Source organism: Mus caroli, unplaced genomic scaffold, assembly GCF_978045245.1.
Source record: "Mus caroli unplaced genomic scaffold, Mus_caroli_1 scaffold_3, whole genome shotgun sequence".
NCBI classification, from domain to species: Eukaryota; Metazoa; Chordata; class Mammalia; order Rodentia; family Muridae; genus Mus; species Mus caroli.
The window spans coordinates 134,341,834-134,364,773 of record NW_028227258.1 but is presented as its reverse complement, the minus strand read 5'-3'; the positions used below and the strand labels follow the sequence as shown (position 1 = coordinate 134,364,773).

At 42.3% G+C, this 22,940-nt stretch overlaps 1 protein-coding gene and 1 non-coding gene across 4 annotated transcripts in view; one reads left to right on the top strand and one right to left on the bottom strand.

The window, feature by feature from the left end:
• Window positions 1-14,545: 14,545 nt before the first annotated feature.
• Window positions 14,546-22,940, bottom strand: part of Tmem212 (transmembrane protein 212) — a 35,046-nt gene continuing 26,651 nt past the window's right edge. For 2 of the 3 annotated variants that reach the window (XM_085835353.1, XM_085835354.1), the window contains exon 4: window positions 14,546-14,641. In XM_085835353.1, coding sequence (XP_085691479.1) covers window positions 14,564-14,641 — 78 coding nt within the window. In that variant the 3' untranslated portion in view covers window positions 14,546-14,563. Of the gene's footprint in view, window positions 14,642-19,043; window positions 19,222-22,940 lie in introns of those variants that run through there. The other variant, XM_021159174.2, reaches the window with a different exon arrangement.
• Window positions 21,035-21,195, top strand: LOC115030803 (small nucleolar RNA SNORA81). The gene has a single exon (XR_003836376.1). It is a non-coding gene; the product is annotated as a small nucleolar RNA SNORA81 (small nucleolar RNA).

The window sequence follows — 22,940 nt, the reverse complement described above, 5'->3', positions numbered from 1 at the left end:
AAGGATTAGGACTTGTGGCCTGGTTGGAGTAGATGTGGTCTTATTAGAGGAAGTGTGCCACTGGAGGTGGGTTTTGATGTTCAAAAGCTCAAGTCAGGCCCTCCCCCAACCCTTTCTTCCTGCTGCCTGCCAATCCAGCTGTAGAACTCTTAACTCCTTCTCCAGCACCTTGACTGCCTGTATACTACCATGCTTCCCACCATGATGGCAATGGACTAAACTTCTGGACTGTAAGCCAACCCCAATGAAATATTGTCCTTTCTAAGAGTTACTGTGGTCATTGTGTCTCTTCACAGCAATGGAAGCCCAAGACAGGCCTTGTGTATACTAAGCACAAGAGTGATTACCAACTAGCCACATTCTTAGTGCCTCTTCTGTTTTACAGTGACACTGTGAGCCCTGTACCTACACTTCACAGTAGGACTTTCTAGACTCTGACTCTAGCTAGTTTCTTGACAGTGCCAGGCTGGGTGCTGACAAGGAAGGTGTTCAGAATAGAGCTGAATCCAGCCTTTCCCTGAAGTTGTTGTGTGAGTAGCAAAAATGTTGCAATAGAGTGAACTGCAGCCTCTGAACTCCTTACACTGTTGTTGTTGTTGTTGTTTGAGATATAATTATGGGCAGCATGCAAGTTGGATTATTTAGTTCTTTTCCTCAAGTGGAATTGTTTTAGAAGCACAATGTTATTGTCACCAACAAAAGAATCATATCTTTGATTTTTGTTGTTGTTGTGGTTTTTAAATTTTTAATTTATTTACTGTATACCCCACTCACTGTCCCTCCTCCTGCTCATCCCCTTTCACAATCTGTCCCCCATCCCCTTCTCTTCTGAGAGGGTGGAGTTTCCCCAATATATCCCACCCTCACCCCCATCCCCACACATTAAGTCTCTGCAGGGCTAGGCACATTCTCTCCAACTGAGGCCAGACAGGGCACCCCAGCTAGAAGAACATATCTCACTGACAAGCAACAGCTTTTGGGATAGCCCCTGCTTCAGTTGTTTGGGAGTTACATAAAGACCAAGCTGCACATCTGGTACATAAGTGCCAGGGAAGGGGGCTGCTAGGTTCAGCCTGCATAGGGTCTTTAGTTTAGTTAGTTTAGTCTCTGAGAGCCCCAAGGATCCAGGTTAGTTGACTCTGTTAGTCTTCCTGTGGAGTTCTTATTTCCTTCAGGGTCTGCAATTCTTCTCCTAACTATTCCATAAGAGTCCCTAAGCTCCATCCACTATTTGGCTGTGGGTCTCTGCATCCATCAGAGTCAGCTGCTACGTGTATCCTCTCAGAGGACAGCCATGCAAGCATAACAGACTATCATTAATAGTGTCAGGGGTTGGTGCTTGACCATGGGATGGGTCTCAAGTTGGGTAGGTTATGGGTTGTCTATTCCCTCAGTCTCTGCTCCATCTTCCTTCCTTCCCTGCATTTCTTATAGAGAGGATACATTTTGGGTTTGAAGTTTTCTGAGTGGTAGGTATCCCTATTGCTCCACTGGGGTTCCAGGAGGTGGCCTCTTCAGGTTACGTATCTGCAATGCTGTGAGTCACAGCTAAGATTACCCCCATTGATTCTTGGGATCCTCCCCTGTCCCGGGTCTCTATTATGTCCTCAAAATGCCCTCCACAACCCCACCCCATTATTTGCAGTTTTCTATTTATTCTCATGGCCATCTGTCCATCTCTCCTGTCCCTCCCCATACCTGATCCTGAATTCCTCATCTCCCTTCCCATCCCCTGTCCCACCTCCCTCCATCTGCCTCCTATGACAATTTTATTCCCCCTTCTAAGTGAGATTCAAGTATCTTTGCTTGTGCCTTCCTTCTTGTTTAGCATCTTTGGGTCTGTGGAGTGTAGCGTGGGTATCCTGTATTTTATGGTTAATATCTACTTATAAGTAAGTGCATACCATGCATGCCCTTTTGGGTCTGCGTTGCCATACTCAGGATGATATTCTCAAGTTCCATCCATTTGCCTGAAAATTTCATGATATCTTTGTTTTTAATAGCTTAATAGTATTCCACTGGGTAGATATACCACATTTTCGTTATACATTCTTCTGTTAAGGAACATCTAGGTTGTCTCCAGTTTCTGGCTATTATGAATAAAGCTACTATGAACATAGTTGAGCAAGGGTCTTTCTGTGATGGTGGAGCCTCTTTTGGGTATATGCCCAGAAGTGGTATAGCTGGGTCTTGAGGTAGAACTTTCCCAGTTTTCTGAGAAACCACCAAATTGATTTCCAAAGTGGTTGTACAAATTTGTACTTCCACCAACAATGGAGGAGTGTTCCCCTTGCTCCACATCCCTGCCAACATGCCCTATCACTTAAGATTTTGACCTTAGCAGTTCTGACTGGTGTAAGATGAAATGCCAGAGTTGTTTTGATTTGTATTTTCCTGATGACTAAGGACTATGAACATTAAGTGCTTCTTGGCCATTAGAGATGCCTTTTGTTGAGAATTCTGTTTAACTCTGTACCTCATTTTTAATTGGGTTATTGGCGCTGTTCATGTCTAACTTCTTTCGTTCACTATGAAATTTGGATATTAGCCTTCTAGTCATATGTAGGGCTGGTGAGGATCCTTTCTCAAATCTGTAGGTTGCCATTTTTTTTCTTATAGACCGTGTCCTCTGCCTTACCGAAGCCTTTCAGTTTCATGAAGTCCCATGTATCAGTTTTTTATCTTACAGCCTGAGCCACTGGTGTTCTCTTCAGGAAGTTGTCTCCTATACCAATGCATTAAAGGCTATTCTCCACTTTCTCTTCTATTAGATTGAGTGTATCCAGTTTTATGTTGGGGTCTTTGATCCACTGGGACTTGAGTTTTGTGAAGGGTGATAGCTATGGATCTATTTGCATTTTCTACGTGCAGACATTCTGTTAGTCCAGTACAATTTGTTGATTCTTTCATGTTTTCATTGAATGGTTTTTGCTTTCTTTGTAAAAAAAAAAAAAAAAAAATCAAGTGTCCATAGGTATGTGGGTTTATTTCTGGGTTTTCGAATCAATTCCATTGATCAACTTGTATGTTCTTACACCAATACTATGCAGTTATTATTATTATTATTATTATGTATTTTTTTATTTACATTTCAAATGCTATCCCAAAAGTCCCCCATACCCTCCCTCCCCCCTCCCCACCCACTCCTACTTCTTGGCCCTAGCGTTCCCCCGTACTGAGGCATATAAAGTTTGTAAGACCAAGGGGCCTCTCTTCCCAATGATGGCTGACTAGGCCATCTTCTGATACATATGCAGCTAGAAACATGAGCTCCGGGGATACTGGTTAGTTCATATTTTTGTTCCACCTATAGGGTTGCAGACCCCTTTCGCTCTTTGGGTACTTTCTCTAGCTCCTCCTTTGGGGGCCCTATGTTCCATCCAATAGCTGACTGTGAGCATCCACTTCTGTGTTTGCCAGGCCCTGGCATAGCCTCACAAGAGACAGCTATATCAGGGTCCTTTCAGCAAAATCTTGCTTACTATTTCTCTGTAGTATAGCTTGGGATCAGGGATGGTGATACCTCCAGAAGTTCTTTTTTGTTCAGGATTGTTTGAGCTATCCTGGGTTTTTTGGTTTTCCATATGAAATTGAAAATTGCTCTGTCAATTCCTGTAAAGAATCATGTTGGAATTTTGATCGGAATTGCATTGAATCTGTAAATTACTTTTGATAAGATGACCATGTTCACTATGATTAACATAGTGATCCATAAGTATGGAAGATCCTTTCATCTTCTGGTATCTTCAATTTCTTTTTTCAGCAACTTGAAATTCTTGTCATGTAGGTCTTTCACTTGCTTGGTTAGAGTTATATCTAGATATATTGTATTATTTGTGGCTATTGTAAAGGTGTAGTTTCCCTAATTTCCTTCTCTGCCTGTTTATCATTTGTATAAAGGAGGGCTACTGGTTTCTTTGAGTTAATTTTGTATCCAGCCGCTTTGCTGAAGGTGTTTACCAGCTGTAGTAGTTCTCTGGTAGAATCTCGGGGTTGCCTATATGTGCTATCATATCATCCACAAATAGCAATACTTTGACTTCTTCCTTTCGAATTTGTATCCTCTTGATTTCCTTTAGCTCTCTTATTGCTCTGGCTGGAACTTCAAGTACTATACTATATTGAATAAATAGGGAGAATGTGGGCAACCTTGTCTTGTCTCTGATTTTATTGGAATTGCTTTAAGCTTCTCTCCATTTAAGCTTGATGTTAGGTACTGACTTGCTGTATGTTGCTTTGATTATGTTTAGGAATGTGCTTTGTATACCTGATCTTTCTAATACTTCTAAAATTAAGAGATGTTGAATTTTATCAAAGACGTTTTCAGCATCTAATGAGATAATCATGTGATTTTTATTTTCTTGCAGTTTGTTTTTTTTGGTGGATTACGTTGATGGATTTTCGTATATTGAATCATTCCTTTATTGCTGGGATGAAGCCTACTTTATCTTAATGGATGATGTCTTTGATGAGATCCTGGATTCATTTTGTGAGTATTTTATTGTGAATTTTTACATCAATGTTCATAACAGAAATCGGTCTGAAATTCTCTTTCTTTGTTGAATCTTTGTGTGGTTTAAATATCAAGGAGACTGTAGCCTCATATAATGAGTTTGGCAGTGTTCCTTCTGTTTCTATTTTGTAGAACGGTTTGATGAGTATTGGTATTAGCTCTTCTTTGAAAGTTTGATAGAATTATGAACTAAAATCATCTGACCCTTGGGAGACTTTTGATGACTGCTTCTATTTCCTTAGAGGTTATAGGCATGTTTAAATAGTTTACTTGATCTTGATTTAACTTTGGTAAGTGGTATCCGTCTAGATAATCATACATTTCATTAAGATTTTCAGATTTTTGTGAAGTGCAAGCTTTTGAAATAAGACTTAATGATTCTTTGAATTTCCTCAGTGTCTGTTGTGATGTTTTCCTTTTCACTTCTGATTTCTAAAATTTGGATGCTGACTCTTTCTCTTTTGATTAGTTTGGCTAAGGGTTCATCAATCTTGTTTATTTTCTCAAAGAACCAGCTCTTGGTTTCCTTGAGTCTTTGTATTGTTTTCTTTGTCTTTAACTGATTGGTTTCAGTCCTGATTTTGATTATTTCCTGCCTTCTACTCCTCTTAGGTGTGCTTGTTTTTCTTTTTCTAGAGCATTCAGGTGTACTTTTTAATTGTTTGTACAAGAACTTTCTAATTTCTTTATAGAGGCATTTAGTGCTACGAGCTACCCTCTTAGCACTATTTTCATTGTGTCCTATAAATTTGGGTATGTTGTACCTTTGTTTTCATTGAATTCTAGAAAGCCTTTCATTTCTTTATTTCTTCCCTGACCCAGAGATCATTGAGTAGAGAGTTGTTCAATTTCCATTAGTGTGCATGCTTTCTAAAGGTTTTTCCCTTGTTGTTGAAGTCCAGCTTTAATCCATGGTAGCCTGATAAGATACAAAGCATTATTTTAATTTTTTGTATCTGTTGAGGCTTGCTTTGTGACTGACTATATGGAAAACTTTGGAGAAGGGTCTATGAGATGCAGAGAAGGTATATTCTTTTGTGTTTGGGTAAAATAGTCAATAGATGTCTGTTAGATTCATTTGATTTGAAATGTTTCACTATTTCTCTGTTATTTTTGTCTGAATAATCTGTCCATACATGAAACTGGGGTGTTGAAGTCTCCCACAATCAATGTGTTGGGTTTGATGTGGGATTTCAGCTGTAGCAATGTTTCTTTTACAAATGTGGGTGCTCTTGTGTTTGGGGCATACATGTTCAGAATTGTGATATCATCTTGGTAGTTTTTTTCTTTGATGATTATGAAGTGTCCTTTCCTGCCTCTTTTAATTAATTTTGGTTTAAAGTCTATTTTATTAGATATTAGAATGGCTACTTCAGCTTGGTCCTTAGGTCTGTTTGCTTGGAAAACGTTTTTCCAGCCCTTTACTGTGAAGTAATGTCTATCTTTGTTGCTGAGGTATGTTTCTTGTGTGCAACACAATGATGCATCCTGTTTTTACATTCATTCTGTTAGACTGTGTCTTTTTATTGGGGAAATGAGTCCATTAAGGTTGAGAGATATTAATGACCAGTAATTGTTCTTTCCTGTTATTTTGATGTTAGTGTGTGTGTGTGTGTGTGTTTCCAATGTTTTTGCTGGTGTGGAGTTACTTATTTCTTGTGTTTTCTTGGATTTAGTTGTCTTCCTTGGGCTGGAGTTTTCCTTCTACTATTTTCTGTAGGGCCAGATTTGTAGATATATAGTGTTTAAATTTGGATTTGTCTTGAAATATCTTATTTCCTTGATCTATGGTGATTGAAAGTTTTGCTGGGTATAATAATCTAGGTTGGCATCTGTGTTTTTTTTTTTTTTTTTTTTTTTGGGACAGGTTGTAAGATATTTGTCCAGGCCCTTGTAGCCTTAGAGTCTATGTTGAGAAGTCAGATTTAATTCTGATAAGTCTTACTTTGTATGTTACTTGGCCTTTTACCCTGTGGCTTTTAATATTCTTTTTGTTCTGTAGATTTTTGTTTGTTTGTTTGTTTGTTTTGATTATCATGTGGCTGGAGGATTTTCTTCTCTGGTCCAGTCTGATTGGTGTTCTATAAGCTTCTTGTATGTCATATGCATCTCTTCCTTTAGGTTGGGAAAGTTTTATTTTCTATGATTTTGTTGAAAATATTTTCTGGGTCTTGGATCTAGGACTCATCACCTTCTTTTATTACTATTATTCTTATGTTAGGTCTTTTCATGATATCCCAGATTTCCTAGATGTTTTCTGTCAGGAATTTTTTACATTTAACATTTTCTTTGACTGACATATTAAATTCTTCTATTGTGCCTTCTATACCTGAGATCTCTCTTCCATCTCCTATATTCTGATGGTGATAATTGCATCTGATTTTTCCTGTTCTTTTCCCTAAGTTTTCCATCTCCAGAATTCCCTCTGTTTGTGTTTGTGTTTTCTTTATCGCTCCTATTTCCACTCTCAGGTCTTGCACAGTTTTATTTATTTTCTTTCCCTGTGTATTTTCCTGTATATCATTATATCTTTAAGGGATTTATTTGTTTCCTCTTTAAAGACATCTACCTGTTTGATTGTATTTTTCTGTATTTCTTTAAGTGATTTGTTCATTTCCTCCTTACAGGTCTTTATTATCTTTATAAGATTTAATTTAAGGTGTGCTTCCATTGTGTTAGTGATGTGTTTATAAAAAGATAAAGAGAGGGGGAATATGTTCTATGGAGGTGTGGTGAGGTATGGGGGAAGGGGGTGCCTCAGCAGGCCTATTCTGGCTGAGGCATCGCTTCTCCCAAGGGACCAGCCTCATGATGGTATAGTATAGAATAGAATTTATTAAGGGCATGGGGAGGGGAGTTAAGAGGGTAGTAGAGGCAGAGAAAGGCAGAGAGAGTGAGAATAGAGAAGTAGAGGAATAGAGACTGGCCATAAGCATGGGGAGAGAGAGGGGAAAGGGAATGGGGAGAGGGCAGGAGCAGGAAGGGAAGAGCAAGTCTTGCAAGAGAGGAGCAAGAAAGCAAGCATGGGGCAAGCAGCATCTTATATAGTGCAGGCATACCTGGCTGTTGCCAGGTAACTGTAGGGTGGAGCTTAGACAGAATGCTAACAGTTAAGATATCCAGGGCTTGGTATATTAGGGTAGTAGCTGTGCTCTGAAGGTGTCATATTGCCCTGCCTATTGTGTTCTTTCTAGGACCTTTAGCCATCTGGATGGCTTTGGTTTCTGTATGTTCTTGTTGTAGTAGGTATTGGGAGGGGCCAATAACCTTGATGGTCTTGGTGTGGCCAATTTCTGATGGTTATCCTTCGGCTTTATGATTCCAAATTAGGATTCGCAGTTCTGATGTATGTGGCAGAGAGGCGGCAGGAGAATGGAGGTCCACCGGGGATTGCTGACTGCTCAGGGCAACTGGGTATTAAGGGTAAAAGTCTCCATCTTTCTACTGTAGTCAGGAAGGCAGGAGACCTAGAAAATCTGTTCACACACACTGCCTGCAGTAGACTTATTTGTGTTTGGATCAAGTCCCAGTTGGCATCAGACATAACAACAAGCCCCCCTTTCTCCTTTGTGAGCTATCAACCGGGATCAATTTGTGAGTTGTAAATACCCAAATTCTCTTTAAAAGATTCGCCTGAAGTTGCCCTAGGGCCAAAGGATGAGAAATTGCTTAGAATTCCTTCTAGGTTGAAATCTAACTTTCAAAAGGAGCAGGAAGCAGCCTGGCCATCATAAATTACCAGGAAGCAAGTGTTCAGAGGGGGCCAGGCTTGATATTAATAGAGGCTGAGTTTTATTCTTGCAGCAGGAAAGACCTTTCAGTGTGTTGGGCACAGACAGCTTTCAAATCCTGAGACTGGAGAATGTTCTTGTTTTATGTACTTCAGCATGTTGCTTCCTCTAATTGGGAGCTAGTTGCATTCAAATGGCCCAATTATGTGCACTGTTTGTAAGCACTACACATGTAAGGCCACCCAGTGTACTTTTTGTTTATATGTCAAAGCCTTTGGCTAATTCAGCTTTTATTCAATGGAAATAAAAATGTAGCCTGTCAAAGAATAGATTTTGGACCCTGCTCAAAAAGTTCATTTCTTTTATCTTTTATTTATTTTTCTCCTCCTCCTCCTCTCCCTCCTCCTCCTCCACCTCCTCTCCCCTCCCCCTCCCCCTCTCCCTCCTCCTCCTCTTCCTTTTCCTCTTTCTCCTCTGGCCTCTCCTCATCTCCCTCTTCTTTTTTATTTTCTTTGAGATAGTTAAGGTTTTATTGCTGTGAAGAGACAATGACAAAGCCAACTCTTATAAAGGAAAACATTCAATTGGGGCTGGCTTCTGGTTTCATAGGTTCAGTCCATTATTATCATGGTGGGGATGTACAGGTAGATATAGTGCTGGAGGAGGAGCTGAGAGTTCTACATCTTGATCTGAAGGCTGTCAGAAGGAAACCTCTTCTGTACTCAGTGGAGCTTGAGCATAGAACCTCAAACCCAACCCCTTCAGTGACACTTCATCCAACAAGGCCACACCTATTCCAACAAGGCCATACCTCCTAATAGTGTCACTTCCCATGAGCCAAGCATATTCAAATCACCACAGAGTTTTTCACTTTATAGACCAGACTGACCTCATACTCATGATCCTCCTGCTTCAGCCCCTGGGTGCCAAGGTTATAGACATGCCACACAACCTCCTCTGCAGATGTTTTCTTAATAGTATCACTCATTAGACAGGAAGAGGCAGAGGCTTGGGGACAGAGAGTTGGCTCCTGAGTCTCCCTCTATGCCTTCAAGTGATGACATTGTGTAAACGAATCTCTGTGAGGGGCCCAGGCTGAGGATTTAGCTAGCATTTAACTGATATACAGGTATTATAGCTATGCAACTATTACATCAAGTTTGTTGGCCTAAAAGAACAATTGTTTTTATCATGCCACCAGATTCAGTGGATCAAATACCCACACAGGTCTCAGCTGGGCAAATCTTTGTCTTCTTGGGGCCATCATGGATATCATTCGGGAGTGTGCAGCTAGCAGATGAGCTGTGCTGAAGGGAGCAATACAACTTCAGTCAGAGCCACAGATGAATTTGTCTGATGTCTGGGGTGCCTGGCTATTTCCTGACAGTGTGGCAGTCTCTATAGCTGTTATGTTCCAAAGGAACTGGAAAGTTCTGATCTAATCTTGGAAGTTAGAGTCCTCTGTCTGTATCTACTAACTAATCTTGGTGTTTCATTTAGAGACCATTTCCCCATTCTGTTTAACAGCTTTACAGCAGTCACTCACTTCAGCAGGTACATATTTAATGTCTGGGGGGGGGGGGTATAGGTCAACTGGCTGAGTGCTTGCATACCACACGCAATACTCTAAACTACATTCCTACCTTGCATAAATGAGGCATGGTCTACATACCTGTAATCCTAGCATTCAGGAGACAGAAGCAAAAAGGTCAAAAGTTCAAGTTCATTCTCACCTACACAGTATGTTTGAGGCCAGCCTGAGGTACATGAGACTCTGCGTCAAAGTAACTTGATAAATAAGCAAATAAGTAAATAAACAAAAATGATGCTGAGGTTATAAAAGCTTATTTTAGACATTTATGAAGTGTGATTACATTTATACACATTTTAAAAAATGATAAAGTTATAAAAATTGGGAATAGGTAAAAGGTTCCCAGAAATTTCCAAGGATTAAGGGTGGAAAGCAAATGTGCGAGACCACAAAGGGCAAAGGAGGGATCCTGAGCAGGGCAGACATGGTCGTCATCTTGACTACCAATGTCTAAGACCTGTTTGTGAATTTGTACTATGGTTTTTGCAAGATTGGCAGAAATTTGGTAGCGATTACACAGGATCTCTTCCTGTGTGACTTCCTTTTTTTTTTTTTTTGAGACAGGGTTTCTCTCTACCGCCCTGGCTGTCCTGGAACTCACTCTGTAGACCAGGCTGGCCTCAAACTCGGAAATCTGCCTGCCTCTGCCTCCCAAGTGCTGGGATTAAAGGTGTGTGCCACCATGCCCTGCTCCTGTGTGACTTCTTACAACTGTATCTGAAACAATCAAAGACAACCCTGCATAAACATCATTTATCAAGTATTTGAATATGCTGTAATGGAAGTGGCTAAGCATGCTGACTGAGATTCATTTTTTTGCTGCTGTGATTAAATGTCCCAACAAAAATCAACTTGGGAGAAAACATTATGTTAAATCACAGCTCCACCAGAGCAGGAAGTTGAGGCTGGCAGGAGCTTAAACTAGCTAATCAGATCTGTAGTCAAGAGCAGAGACAAACCTATGGATGCATAATTAGTACTCAGCACACCTGCTCTATTCTTACATAGCTAAAAACTCAAACCTAGGGAATGATGCCACCCACAGTGGACTGGGTCTTTCCACATCGATCAATGTAATAGACACAATCTCCCACAGACATGCTCACAGCCAAACTCTTACTGAGACTCTCTTCCCAGGTGGTTCTAAATTGTTACATTGACAATTAAAGCTAATCACCACACAAATGTAGCAGGTCTTTAGTATAACTTAGAGCTCTTAGTGAATTGCCATCTTACCAATCTCTATTACCAATTATGCATAGTTTTCTACTATATTCGTGTATTGTTTCACATGGTATTGGGAGAGAATCCAAAGCAGTCTATCTTTGTGCCCTGTGCAGCCAAATGACTGTAAGGAGAACCAATGGATTAAAACAAAACAAAACAAAACAAAAAACACCATAGCAATTGAAAGTGAAAGGAGCCTCAGGAGATGAATGAGCCCAGGTCCTTTATTCCTATGAAGAAACTGAGTCACAAGTGCATACTTTGCTCTTGGACCTCATGATGTTGCACTTGGGCTGCCCATATGGATAAAAGGAAACAGAGCTTAATGGCTCTCTTCCAAATAGCCATGTTCCAGAACACACCTGCTGGGTCTCCGCCTAAGCTTAGTGAGCACACAGTTATTCATACCATGGATGACACCATCCATCTATCTTAGAAGCCAGTGTTTGCCCCACAGGTTCTCAGAGGTTGCTGACAAGTGTCCCCCGATTTCACCCACCTCAGCGTGTCTTTGCTCCTTGACCTTTAAGGCTCCTGGTGCCAGAGTGTCTGCAGACAGAGGATCAAAGACCCTCGGAGAAGTAAGCCATGCTTAAACAAGAGGAAGACAGTCACTGGGTGAATTATTAGGTAAAGCCAGCTAGATACCCCAGAGCCCTTCCTCATCTGGAAAATGCCTGAACTATATCCCAAGAATAAACTTCAAGCCTCAAGACCTAAACACAGGATGAGTCAGAGGCAGAGCTAATATTAAAAGCTCATAACTGCCTGTTGCTCCAGACACTCACGCTATCTGCCCTTCAAAAGGTTTGATGTGCCTGACACAGAGGACACGATCAATATCTTTGAAGTGGAGGAAAGAATGAGGTTTGTAATGAGAGATAGAAATGGGAGATAAAGGAGGATATAAAGAAAAAAAGAGTTGGATACACAAGTTGTAGAATGAAATCTCAATCCTGTTTCAGTTTCCTGGCAGGCATGGCAGCAAGAGTGACACACTGGACGTCACAGTTCTCATGTTGTAAGAGAACCCAGTCTCTTGAAGCGCTATGTTTTTTTCTTTATATTTCTCTCTGGGAGAATTGAGTCCAGTGGGAAATCTTGAATACCGAAGCATCTTTATATTTTGAGGCCATCTGCGGCTTATTCTTCAGTTCATAGTCAAAGTGCTTTTTGTAACCACGATGCCCCTCCCGAGTGCTGGCTGGGTAGTTTACTTAAAGAGGATAAATCCATTTTGGTTCTCATTCTCTGTCTGCTTGCAACTGCCCTTTCTTTACAATCCCTAGCCAGGCCCCACTGTTCAGGCTCAACCTCAGAGCATTCTTGGAATATTTCTTGAGCCCTCTCTGGTTACCCAGCCCCTTCCCTCCCTTGTCTTACAGAGCTAGTCACTAGGATATTTCTGCAATCCACTACACTCGGCAGGGCATATAACCCTCGTCCACGTTATCTCAGGCGCCTCCTAAGAGTCCCTTGACAAATAAAGTAACTTGAGTCAAATAAAATCTTTGTTGATTGATTGCCCTGAGCAAGGTGCTCTGAGCCCTGAGCTTGCTGTGCCACTCTCTGCGGGAGCTCCCTCCTGTTCAGGCTGCTGGCTGCAAAAAACAAAACAAAGCCAAAACCAAATCCACCACCACCAACAACAACAACACCAGCGTTCTTTTCTATCTGTGGCCAAGTTCCATATTTGTCTTCTTCTTGTTGCCTAGGTCTGTGATAGCATCCACTTCTCTGTCTGAAGTCATAATTCCATTGAGCTTATCTTTTTCATGAAATTTGCCAAGCAAAGCATGCGAGGGCTTAACGTTTTACACTAGCACATGTATTTTAAGTTCCAGGATTCTGGACATGACAGCTAATCTTGGCTCCTTTGTTTCATGTGTGGGAAAACAGAAACTCCCCAAAGGCAAAAGGGGTTGGTTTTCAGGCCGTTTATTGGTGTGTAACTTGTTCAAACTTCTTTATCGGTTATCTTCTGAATCATTTGTGTTTTGTGGGCTGGAGATCTTTTTTAGAAAATTATTTATTTGTGCGTGTGTGTGTGTGTGTACACAAGCTTGCACATGCCACAGCATGCGTGGAGTTCATAGGATAAGAGGTGTTTCCCAGGGATGGTGTTCGCAAGCGTAATGGGAAAAGGCCTTACCTACTGAGCATCCTGCTGGCCCCTGAGCTGGGAGATTTGCTTTTCCAAGTCATCATGCCATATTAAGAACATACAGTCTGGTACCCTGTGCATTCTTTATCAATAATAAATTATGAGATAATTGAAATCAGTTGTCATCATTACCTTATATTCTCCTCCAGTATGAAAGGAATTGATTACTTAATAAACCAGGGTTGCTTTTTAAAAAAATGCTAGCCACTTGGGTATTTTAAGGCAGAGTTGTTAATAGGTAAGCCGCTTTTCATTACTCAACATCAGTCTTATTAGAACAGAATCATTTCAAATACCTTTCCTCACCTGCCAACTCCCACAATGCTTTTCACCTGCCAAGTCCCACAATGCTTTTCACCTGCTAAGTACCACAATGCTTTTTCACTGCTTTAACACTGTGAGCTTTAGAAGTTTGAAGGAATTGATACTATAACTGTAGAAGACACTGTAGAGTAAAGATCTACCTATGAGGAAGAATCCTCTCTTCATGGGATGCCAAAGGAGCAATGGGAGTCTTGTTTATAAGAAGGTTTATAGAAGAGAAAATCGGGGGAGGGGGGTTGTTTGAGCTTCTACAAACTGGAGATGGGTGAAGTGTTCAGAACAAAGCAGGGGTCATCCTGGAAAAATACTGGCAGCTTTGATCTTTCTCCTTGTCTAGAGCAAGGGGAAAGGGTAGTCTTCAATGAGTCTGCTCTGTGTACTTTAGTTAAACAACACTTTCAACATGTGTGAACAAGCATGAGGGGTTGTTCAGATGGCAAAAAATACAAGCCTTGAATTTTGTGATTTTTTTTTTTACACCCATGTAAAAATAAATTCCCTTTCCCTATCGAGTTAACTGTGGACATCATAACTACTTAAGGGGAGTGACCAGAGACTATAAGGATGACAATTTGGCAGAAAAAAAAACAACCTCAGTAATATGGGCATTTTATGTAAAGTTCTGTCTCTGTAGGTTTTTTTAGTGCTTCCTGGCCTTATAACAACTAGAGCTTTTAATACATCTTGGGGATAGTGACTCATTTAAAGAAGACACTTCCCCTCCCCAGGAGAATGGGGGCGAGGTGGAGGGAGAAGACGAGGGTTTTGAGCCATCCAGAGGATAGGTATACATGACTTTCCCAGAGAGCATATCTGTCTTTGCATGGTTCCCACGAGTAATTGTGGAATAACTCCCTGGAACCCAGATTAGAGGGGCCACCTGGTACTGCTCAATTGTTGGACAGTGGTCTGGCATGATTGGGACAGTCCTTGTAGTGTGTCATCCATCAAGGCGGCTAGGAAATGACATTATAAAAGGGATTTATTGTCAGCTGGTTTTTTTGAAATATATATTAAAGTGTCAAGGAGCTGTGATACTCAGTCTTAGTTGTAGTCAGTGTTTGGTGGCTTCTGCTAACTCCCAGGAGGACCTGTGTGAGGAGAACAAAGAAAATCGACAAAAGCTCTAACTGAGACTGTCCTTCATAGCCATCGTGCAGTCCCTACTGGGGCATGACAAGGAACAGGCACTGGGTTACAGGAAGCAGCCACCCAGCCAGTGAGCAGAGGTATAGAACACAGAAGCCTGTTCTCCAAACCTTGGTACCGGCCAGAGGTAGGGCCCTGTGGTGCAGCCTCTTGATGTGTTGGCCAGAGCACTTAAAGCCTTGCCTTGGTTCAGGGCTGAACCAGTTGGCTGGAATCCAGGTCAGCCTATGCCACTGGGGAGGCTGGGAGCAGCACTGCAATTGGCACGTTGTCCAAGATCACTGGGCTAGGCTGCAGCCTAGCTCAGGGTTCCTGTTCACCAGGCCTGTGAGCTTTCTCTGGCCCGTGCTGGTGCCTTAAGGACATCTTTTTGTCAATGCTGCAAGAGGATCTCTGTTTTGGGGGTGGTCACTCAGGAGGCTCATTTCCCCAAGTTTCATAACCAGGCAGATTTTCACATTTAAATTTCTGGGTCTACCCCACAAGGAGAATATCTACAAACTCACAGAGCTTCTTAGGAAAGTGTTGTCATCTACTCAAACCTGTGTCCCAGGACAAGGCCTTTATAGCTGCTCCCGCTGCTTTGAAACAGTCTTTCTAAGAAGGAAAAGGAAGAGGAAGAGGAGGAGGAGGAGGAAGAGGAAGGGGAGGAAGAGGAGGAAGAAGAAGAGGAGTAGTAGTAGTAGGAGGAGGAGGAGGAGGAGGAGGAAGGGAGCTGAAGAAAGTCACAGGAAAGTTCTATTTCTCTCGAGGACCACACAAGTTCGTAGCTGACTCCCCATGCCTTCTAGTGCTTATGTGAGTGTATGGGTGCTGGGGAGAGTAGACCCTTCCATGGAGATGCCAGCAAGTTGAACAGGGACTGGTAGAGTTCTGTTTCTTTGGTCTGCTAATACCCTCTCTGCCCAGGTGAATAGGCCTTTCTGTGCATGTCTCCAGAAAAGTCACGGCATCAGAGTCATAAGACATTTGTTTCAGTCAGAAAAGGGCAGATGTAGCTCTGCCTAGGGATTGGCAGTTGGACACTGAAGCAAGGTTTAAATCCTCCTCCTTCCCCTTGGACCAGCCACAAGACAGTCAATAAATAGTAGTGAACCCCGACCTAGGTCTAGGGAGAGTCTTCTACCATTCACTTCCCAGACTCCCCTCTCCTGTTCTCTCTCCAGACTCTCCCCTCTCATTCTTCCCTCCCCCTTCCCTCGAGTTCTCTTTTATCCCCCCTCCCAACCCCCAATCCCTGTTACCCTCTCTTCCAAGGTGCTCTAGCCAAGGATATTAACAAAGAGGCAGGAGCTGAGCTAGGCAGGCCCTTCCTCTGCAGATTCTGGGACTTGCTATGGCTGGTAGGCTTCTCTACTGTTGTGATTTTTTTTTTCTTCCTTCATGGAACTGTCATTTTTGCTTCATTGCATTGCAAGAAAATGATGTCATACTGTGGGGGCCCTGGTCCATTTCCCAGCTTCTAACCTAAGTCTCCTGACCTTTCTCATCTGCCTGCTCTTGGAGAAAATGAAACACATTGAAGCATACAGGTCAGCAAACCTCAGGAAGGCCTCTGCGCCTCCAGGATGGGCTAACTTCTGTAGGTATGTTAATGACCCCCACACAGCCTTATCTGGTTGTCACATGGCAAGGACCCCCTGCCTGAAAAATGGGGGAGGGAATGGGCTTCGGGTTGTGCCTGCAGTTTCCTGGCAGAAGCCTTTCTTCCCTTATGGTGGCTTTAATTACTAGTGTCGGTGTTCAGTGTAATTCTGGCTCCTCCCACGGTTTTTGCTCTTTGTACTAAAGTCTGTCCGAAAACTTAAATCTTACATGCTGCACTTGTGTCTTCTTGTCTGAGGACCGGTGAGCCCTCAGCATGAGTGACATTATGGAATTACTTCCTGGCATGTCAAAGGCTGAAACTGCCCCGTCCAGAAGGACTCTGTTCTTTCAGGATTGTGGAGAGCCAGGCTTGGACTGGATCGATGCTCTGGTGTAAGTTTTCCTCTGCCAGGAAACCAGTGCTTGCACATCATTTGCATACAGCCAATGAGAGCCATCTACTGTTCAGAGGAGGTTTTGGAGATTGTATGACGACATCCTGGAAAAATCTCAGCTGGGGAAAGGCGACTTTTCCCCCCTCTCCCTAAGCCCCATCTTAAATAGTTTCCTTCCCACAGCCCATATGTCCACATTCAAAGTAAGAAACCCAGCCCATTCTCCTGCCCCGGCCCCTGTCCCTAGCTCAGGAATCTCGACAGCCACACAAAACTGGAAATTGGCTGTTTAAAACGAAGGTGCCATATTCGTTCCAGTCTGTAAACTAGACATTTTTTGGCACACAGTGCTGAAGAATTAACCCTTTGATTTCTCCCAGACAAGGGCACAGTAAAATGCCTGTTCTTTTCTTTGTGACCAGAATGGCAAACACCAACCTGTTGCAGTTCTTAACTTTGTGAATAGGGTTCTGGTTAACCTAAGGCGTACACGATTGTGCTATTTCACATAATTCCTCGAAAACTGGATAATGTTCAGGTTTCTGAAACTGTACACATTTCCCCCAGATTTTCTTCCCTCAGTCCTAGAAAGCAACTATTGGACTGTCCATGTCTTTGAGGGTGTGGTAGCAGCCAGAGATCTGGCTTGTTGGTAAAATGTCTGAGGGTCACCTTAAATTATTTCAGCACAGAGTGGGACACAAATAAGAAAGCAAGATGTAGGTGCATGAATAAGCAGGGTGCCCCCATACTGAGGGGAGAGCTTAAATGTTATTAACTTGGACATTTTACTAAGGAGTCCCTACGTGTGCAATCACCAGACCACGGCTAGAAATCTTATCATTCCACTACGGGGCAGATAACAGTGTGGTGATTGAAGACCCGGGGCCTGGGAGACTTGCACTGGATTGCTAGATAGCAATGTTTCGGCCCTGTGCCCTTGAAGAAGTCACGAAGCCTCTCACAATCACAGATATCACATCTGCAACATGAAGGTGTTTATGTCTTATGTCTGAAGTGTTATGTCTGAAATGTTTACTCCGAATGTGTCCGTTTTCAGATAAGTGGGATCCATACTGACTGATGTTTGAAGACATGTACTAAATGTGTGGAATGAAGCCCGAAGCCTTGAACTCTGACATGATGCGCCTGTGTGATGTGTACAGGTGTGCGTGCACCACACTGCATGCGTGAAGTCAGAGGACCGAGTTGTGGAGTCGGTTCTCTCACTCCCCATCAAATGGGTTCAACAGAACTGATCACAGACCTGGCTGTTTAGAGTCCAAGCTGCCAATCCTGGCGGGACAGTTCCCTGAGACCTCACGACTCTCAGTTTGTACAGTTTCCCAGGCATGCTGATGGTCCTACGCTTGGTCAATGACTCAAACCCACCGCACTGAGCTGTGGAGAGCCACGGACACAAGGCCAGGACTAGAGACTCTAGGAAGCACCTCTCTGACGCATCTAAGAAAGATGTCGCTATTGTAGTCAGCCCACTGCCACATGGAGTGTCTTCCTGAGAATCAGCATATAACGGCTACACAGCTCTCAGGAATTTGAGAACTCGGCCTCACATGTATCCAAGGTTCCTTCTAACTACAAACTGGTTTTTGTTTGTTTGTAAGGTTGAATTTTTTTTTGTATTGTACCTTTAAAAAATACTTATGTGTCTGTGTCAGTGGGCAGTCAGAACAGTACACATGTGGAAGACAGTAGACTGCATGTGGTTCTCTCCTTCCACCATGTGGGGCCCAGGGATTGAGGTCAAGTTTTCAGGCATGGTACAAGTCTCTTTACTGGCTGAGCTGTCTTGCAGGTCTTCTGATTGAATTTTTAAGACAGGGTCTCATCACACTCCAGTCTAACCTCAAATTCACTATGTGGGGGAGATGGCCTTAAACTCCTGATCCTCCTGCCTCTACCTGCAATGTACCAGAATCTCAGGTGTCGCCCTCACACCCAGTTTTATGGAGGGCCAGGGATCAAACCCATGCCTCACCCATGCTATATGCAAACTATTCTATTAATGAAGGGACAACCTTAGTTCTTAAGTAGATATTAGATCAAAAACAATAATGAGAAGAGAGATACCCCATGGAGGATAATGTTCCCAACACAGGTCACAGGTCCATGTTTTAACTGTGTCGTGAAAATTTAGAGTCGCGTTTGGTGGTAGCAATAAAGAAAAACTGAGAGAAATGTCCCCTAATTTATGTCATATGGGAGTGCCTTCAAACAAAATGCCCCTCACAGAACAAGAAAAATAAAAACAAACCATTCACTGGCTATAAGTGTATATTGTTAATTTTCATATTTCTATGGCAACAACAGTATTTCAATTTCTACATCATAATATGGGCATTTTTAAATGTCAATGAAAGGACCAAAATGTACAATCATTTCCATTTTATTTCACAAGAACCCAGAAGGTAGGAAGTTTAAAGAACAAAATTGCTTTGTAAATATTTCAAAATAATGACCACAAATAAGGCCAATTTAAGGGGAACACAGCTTCAAATTTATTGTGGATTCTTTGGACCCTAGGGAGGGGGGGAAAAGAAAAATATTTATTTGTACAGTTTATCAAGTGCCGCTTCTGACATTTAATTTAGCTGTTTTTAGTGTCCCAGAAACCACTGAGGGATAGCCCAAATAACAGCATCATGGAAGCACTGAAGGATTTAAGAGCCATCAACAGAGAGAGCCATATTGTGGTGGCAGTGGTGAAGGGGGTGTCAAAAGGTATAAAAAAGAAATACGTGTGCAATAAAGACTCTGGCAGGAACACAGCATAGGCAGGACATTCATTGCCTTTGGAGCAGGGGCTGTGAGGAAGTGGGGATCTTGGCACTGAATATTTCTCCTGGTCATTTGCTGTTTGTGTTGTCTGGATTGTCTTGGTTTAGGGCTTCTCAAAAACTAATAGGAGATTAAAGGGAACTCTTGGAACTCTTGAATTGGGAGCCAAGAACTGAGATTTGACTAGAAGTGAGGGAAGGAATCGAGCATTTCTCAAGCACTTTTCCAGGGCCACACTGGCCTCTTTTGCTCTCCTTAGAAATGATGTTATTCCTCAATGGAAGAGGAGAGCGCTCCCTCTACTTTCCAAAGGAGGAAAGCTGAGGCACAGACATGGTGGTGGTGGGGGGGGGGTGGAGGTGGAGTTGATTCTGATTTGCTTAAAGCAGCCCAGATGGGAAGGGTTAGAGGAACAATTAAATCTTAGTCTGCCTGGGGTCAAGGTGCCAATGAAGGGCTAGGGAGCTGGCTCAGTGGGTAATAATCCTTGCTCTGCAACCATGAGGGCCTGAGTTCAAATCCCCAACATCCATGTAAAGTGTCAGCCAAGGCTGCATGTGTCTGTAGCCTGGCATTGTGGAGTGGAGACTAATGGATCCTAGGGCTTGCAGGCCTCCAAGCCTAGCTAAAGCAGGTAACTTCCCGTTCAGTGAGAAATAGACACATAAAATGATCTCTGTTCTATCCACAAGCACGAGCTCACGTGCGAGTGTGTGCATGCATGCTTGCACACAAAGACATAGATACACACAAACAAACACACAGACACATGAACACACAAACCCACATGCATACATACATGCATGCACTACAAACACACACACACACACACACACATTCACACACACACATGCACACAGACATGCCTGTGTATTCATTCCCACCCATACACAATAGCACAGAGCATTGTTTTCTCCACGCAGCTTTTATAATGCCAAAGCAGCTCTGCAGACAACCACTGCTCCTTGGTTAGAAATCCCAACTCACTTTCCACTTACAGTCCTTCCTGGAGATTTTTCTTGATTGCATGGCCATAGTAATTTCTCTGTAATAGGCAAATTGCGCATAGACTGAAAATATGATTGATGTAGGCTTAAGTGAGATGTTAGCTATAGCTGAGAATACATCAAAATGAAATTTTATATTGCAGCCTGCTCTCCTTTTGACCCTGTACTCCTGGCGTCGCTTCTTGCCCCCTTTTTTGTTTTGACAACCACCCTTAAATACTCTACTTTATCTTATAAATGAGGTATATTGTTTATCCTCCTTTCTCTCTTGCTTAAAGTAGATTGTCTTTTTTATTTGTGAAGTGCTTGAAGGAAGGACAAGCACATTTTTCTGCAAGGAGCCGGATGATGCATATTTGAGGTTTAACTGGTCACATAATCTCTGTCTCTGATGCTCAGCTCTGTCACCACAGAGGGAGAGCAGCCTCAGGCTCAGGATGGTTGTCTTGTAACAGGACTTTGTCTGTGAAAACAGAAATTGGTGTATGATGGAATGTACAAGTGTCATGAGATGTGGATTCTTCTCCTCAGACCATTTAAAAGCTAGATCTTTTTGTTGAGCAGTGTGCCAAAGTTACAAAAATTAAGAGCATGTCTTGGATTTTGTAATAATGAGCACACACAAGCAGAAATGGATACACTGGACCCCAATGACTGGGGTCGACCTCTCTTTTCCTGTCCAGTGTTCTAATATTTGATAAAATATACCTTTACATTTTAAAGGGAAGTTGAAAATTGAATATTTATTTAGATTTATTTAGTGTACATGTGGAGGTGCACACACACATGCCACTATGTGTATGGAGAGGCCAGAGGACAACTTCTGGGAGTTGGTTCTCTCCTATCAAGTGGGTCTTGGGGATTGAACTCAGGGCAATAGTGTTGGCATCTATCTTTACCTAATAAACCTTCTCTCTGGCCTAGAAATCAGATTTGAGTGTTAACTTTCTTTAACAGAATCAAAAACAACAACAAAAACAACAACTACTACTGCTGCTGCTATTCTTAGCTTTAGATCCCTAATTTCCCAAAAGGCCGTTAGTTAGCTTTGGCACATGGGCTACAGTTTGTCAACTCCTGGTTTAGAAAATAGTGCCCAGAATATGGTAGGTGCACAAGAAATGGAATGTACTGTGATTGTCCCAGTGATAAACCTAATATCCCCATGTGGTTCCTCCTAGTTTCGCCAGTCATAGGAGAACAATAGCCAACATAGCAGGCACTCCACACTGCCCTCCAGATCTGAATGGCAGGCAGAACCCTGAAAGCCTGCGTGAGCTGGAAGTGACCTCTCACACATCCCTTGGGCTGAGGAGACCTGCAATGAACTGTTCTGCACAGAAACCTTTGCACCATTAAATGGTTTGAATGTCTAGTTCATGTCCATCCAGAACACTGACAGTACGTATATGTGTTTTGGCGGGGTTATGGTGTGGCAAGCCTGTGAATTCAGTATTGAAGGTAGAAGCAATTTCTCATCATATTTGAGGCTACCCCAGGCTACATTCTGTGTAAAAAGCTTGATTCTGGCCTCCATAACAAGACTGTCTCAGCCACAGCGAATCAATTATTTTACATTTTAGGCAGAATTGTTTAGGGGTTAGAGAGATAGCTTAGTTGGTAAGTGCTTGCTTACAATCATGAGCACACCTGTTCAATCTCTATAACTCACACGGAGACAAAAAGCTGTGTACAGTGGTACTTGGTCACAGGTAGATCCCTACAGCTACCAGCCAGCTGGCCTGCACTACTTGGTGAATTCCAGGATAGTGAAAGACCCTGTCTCATGAAACAACATATAAGTATGTAGGAATGACACCTACAGATGCTCTTTGGTCTCTACATACATGCACACGCATGCATCTGCACACGTATGAACACGCATGCACATGAAGACACAGACATAAACACATGCTCACAGAGAAAGAGTTGTTTGCAGCCCTCTGGGAGATTTGTTTCATCTCGACTGTATATTGCTTTGTACTACAGCTGTTTAATCTTCCGCCCATTTTAATTATTTCCTTGACATCACTGGTATTACTACCATTCTCTTTGGAAAAGGAAAGATGGTATAAGAAACACTGATGTGAAAATTCAACTTAAAAAGGCATAAAAATGATGATCCTTTTGACAATATGCCTCGAGGTTATTTTCCCTAAGTCTTTAGTTTACAGTTTTCTGCCTAACGTGCCAAGGGAGGGCATCAGGGCACATATTTCTTCCTTAAAAGGAAAAAAGATATTAAGGATTATCCAGAGTTAGATTTTTGCTCAAAGTCCAACAAGTGTAGCAAGATAAACTGTGTTATTTGCATTGATGTGCGCATGAATATTAATCTGATAACTTTCTAATATTTTTATTTCTTTATAAAACAACTGTAGACAGGCATAGCCATGCAGATCTTAGCACTTGGGAGGTAGAGGCAGGAGGGTTAAGGAGTTCAAGATCAGCCT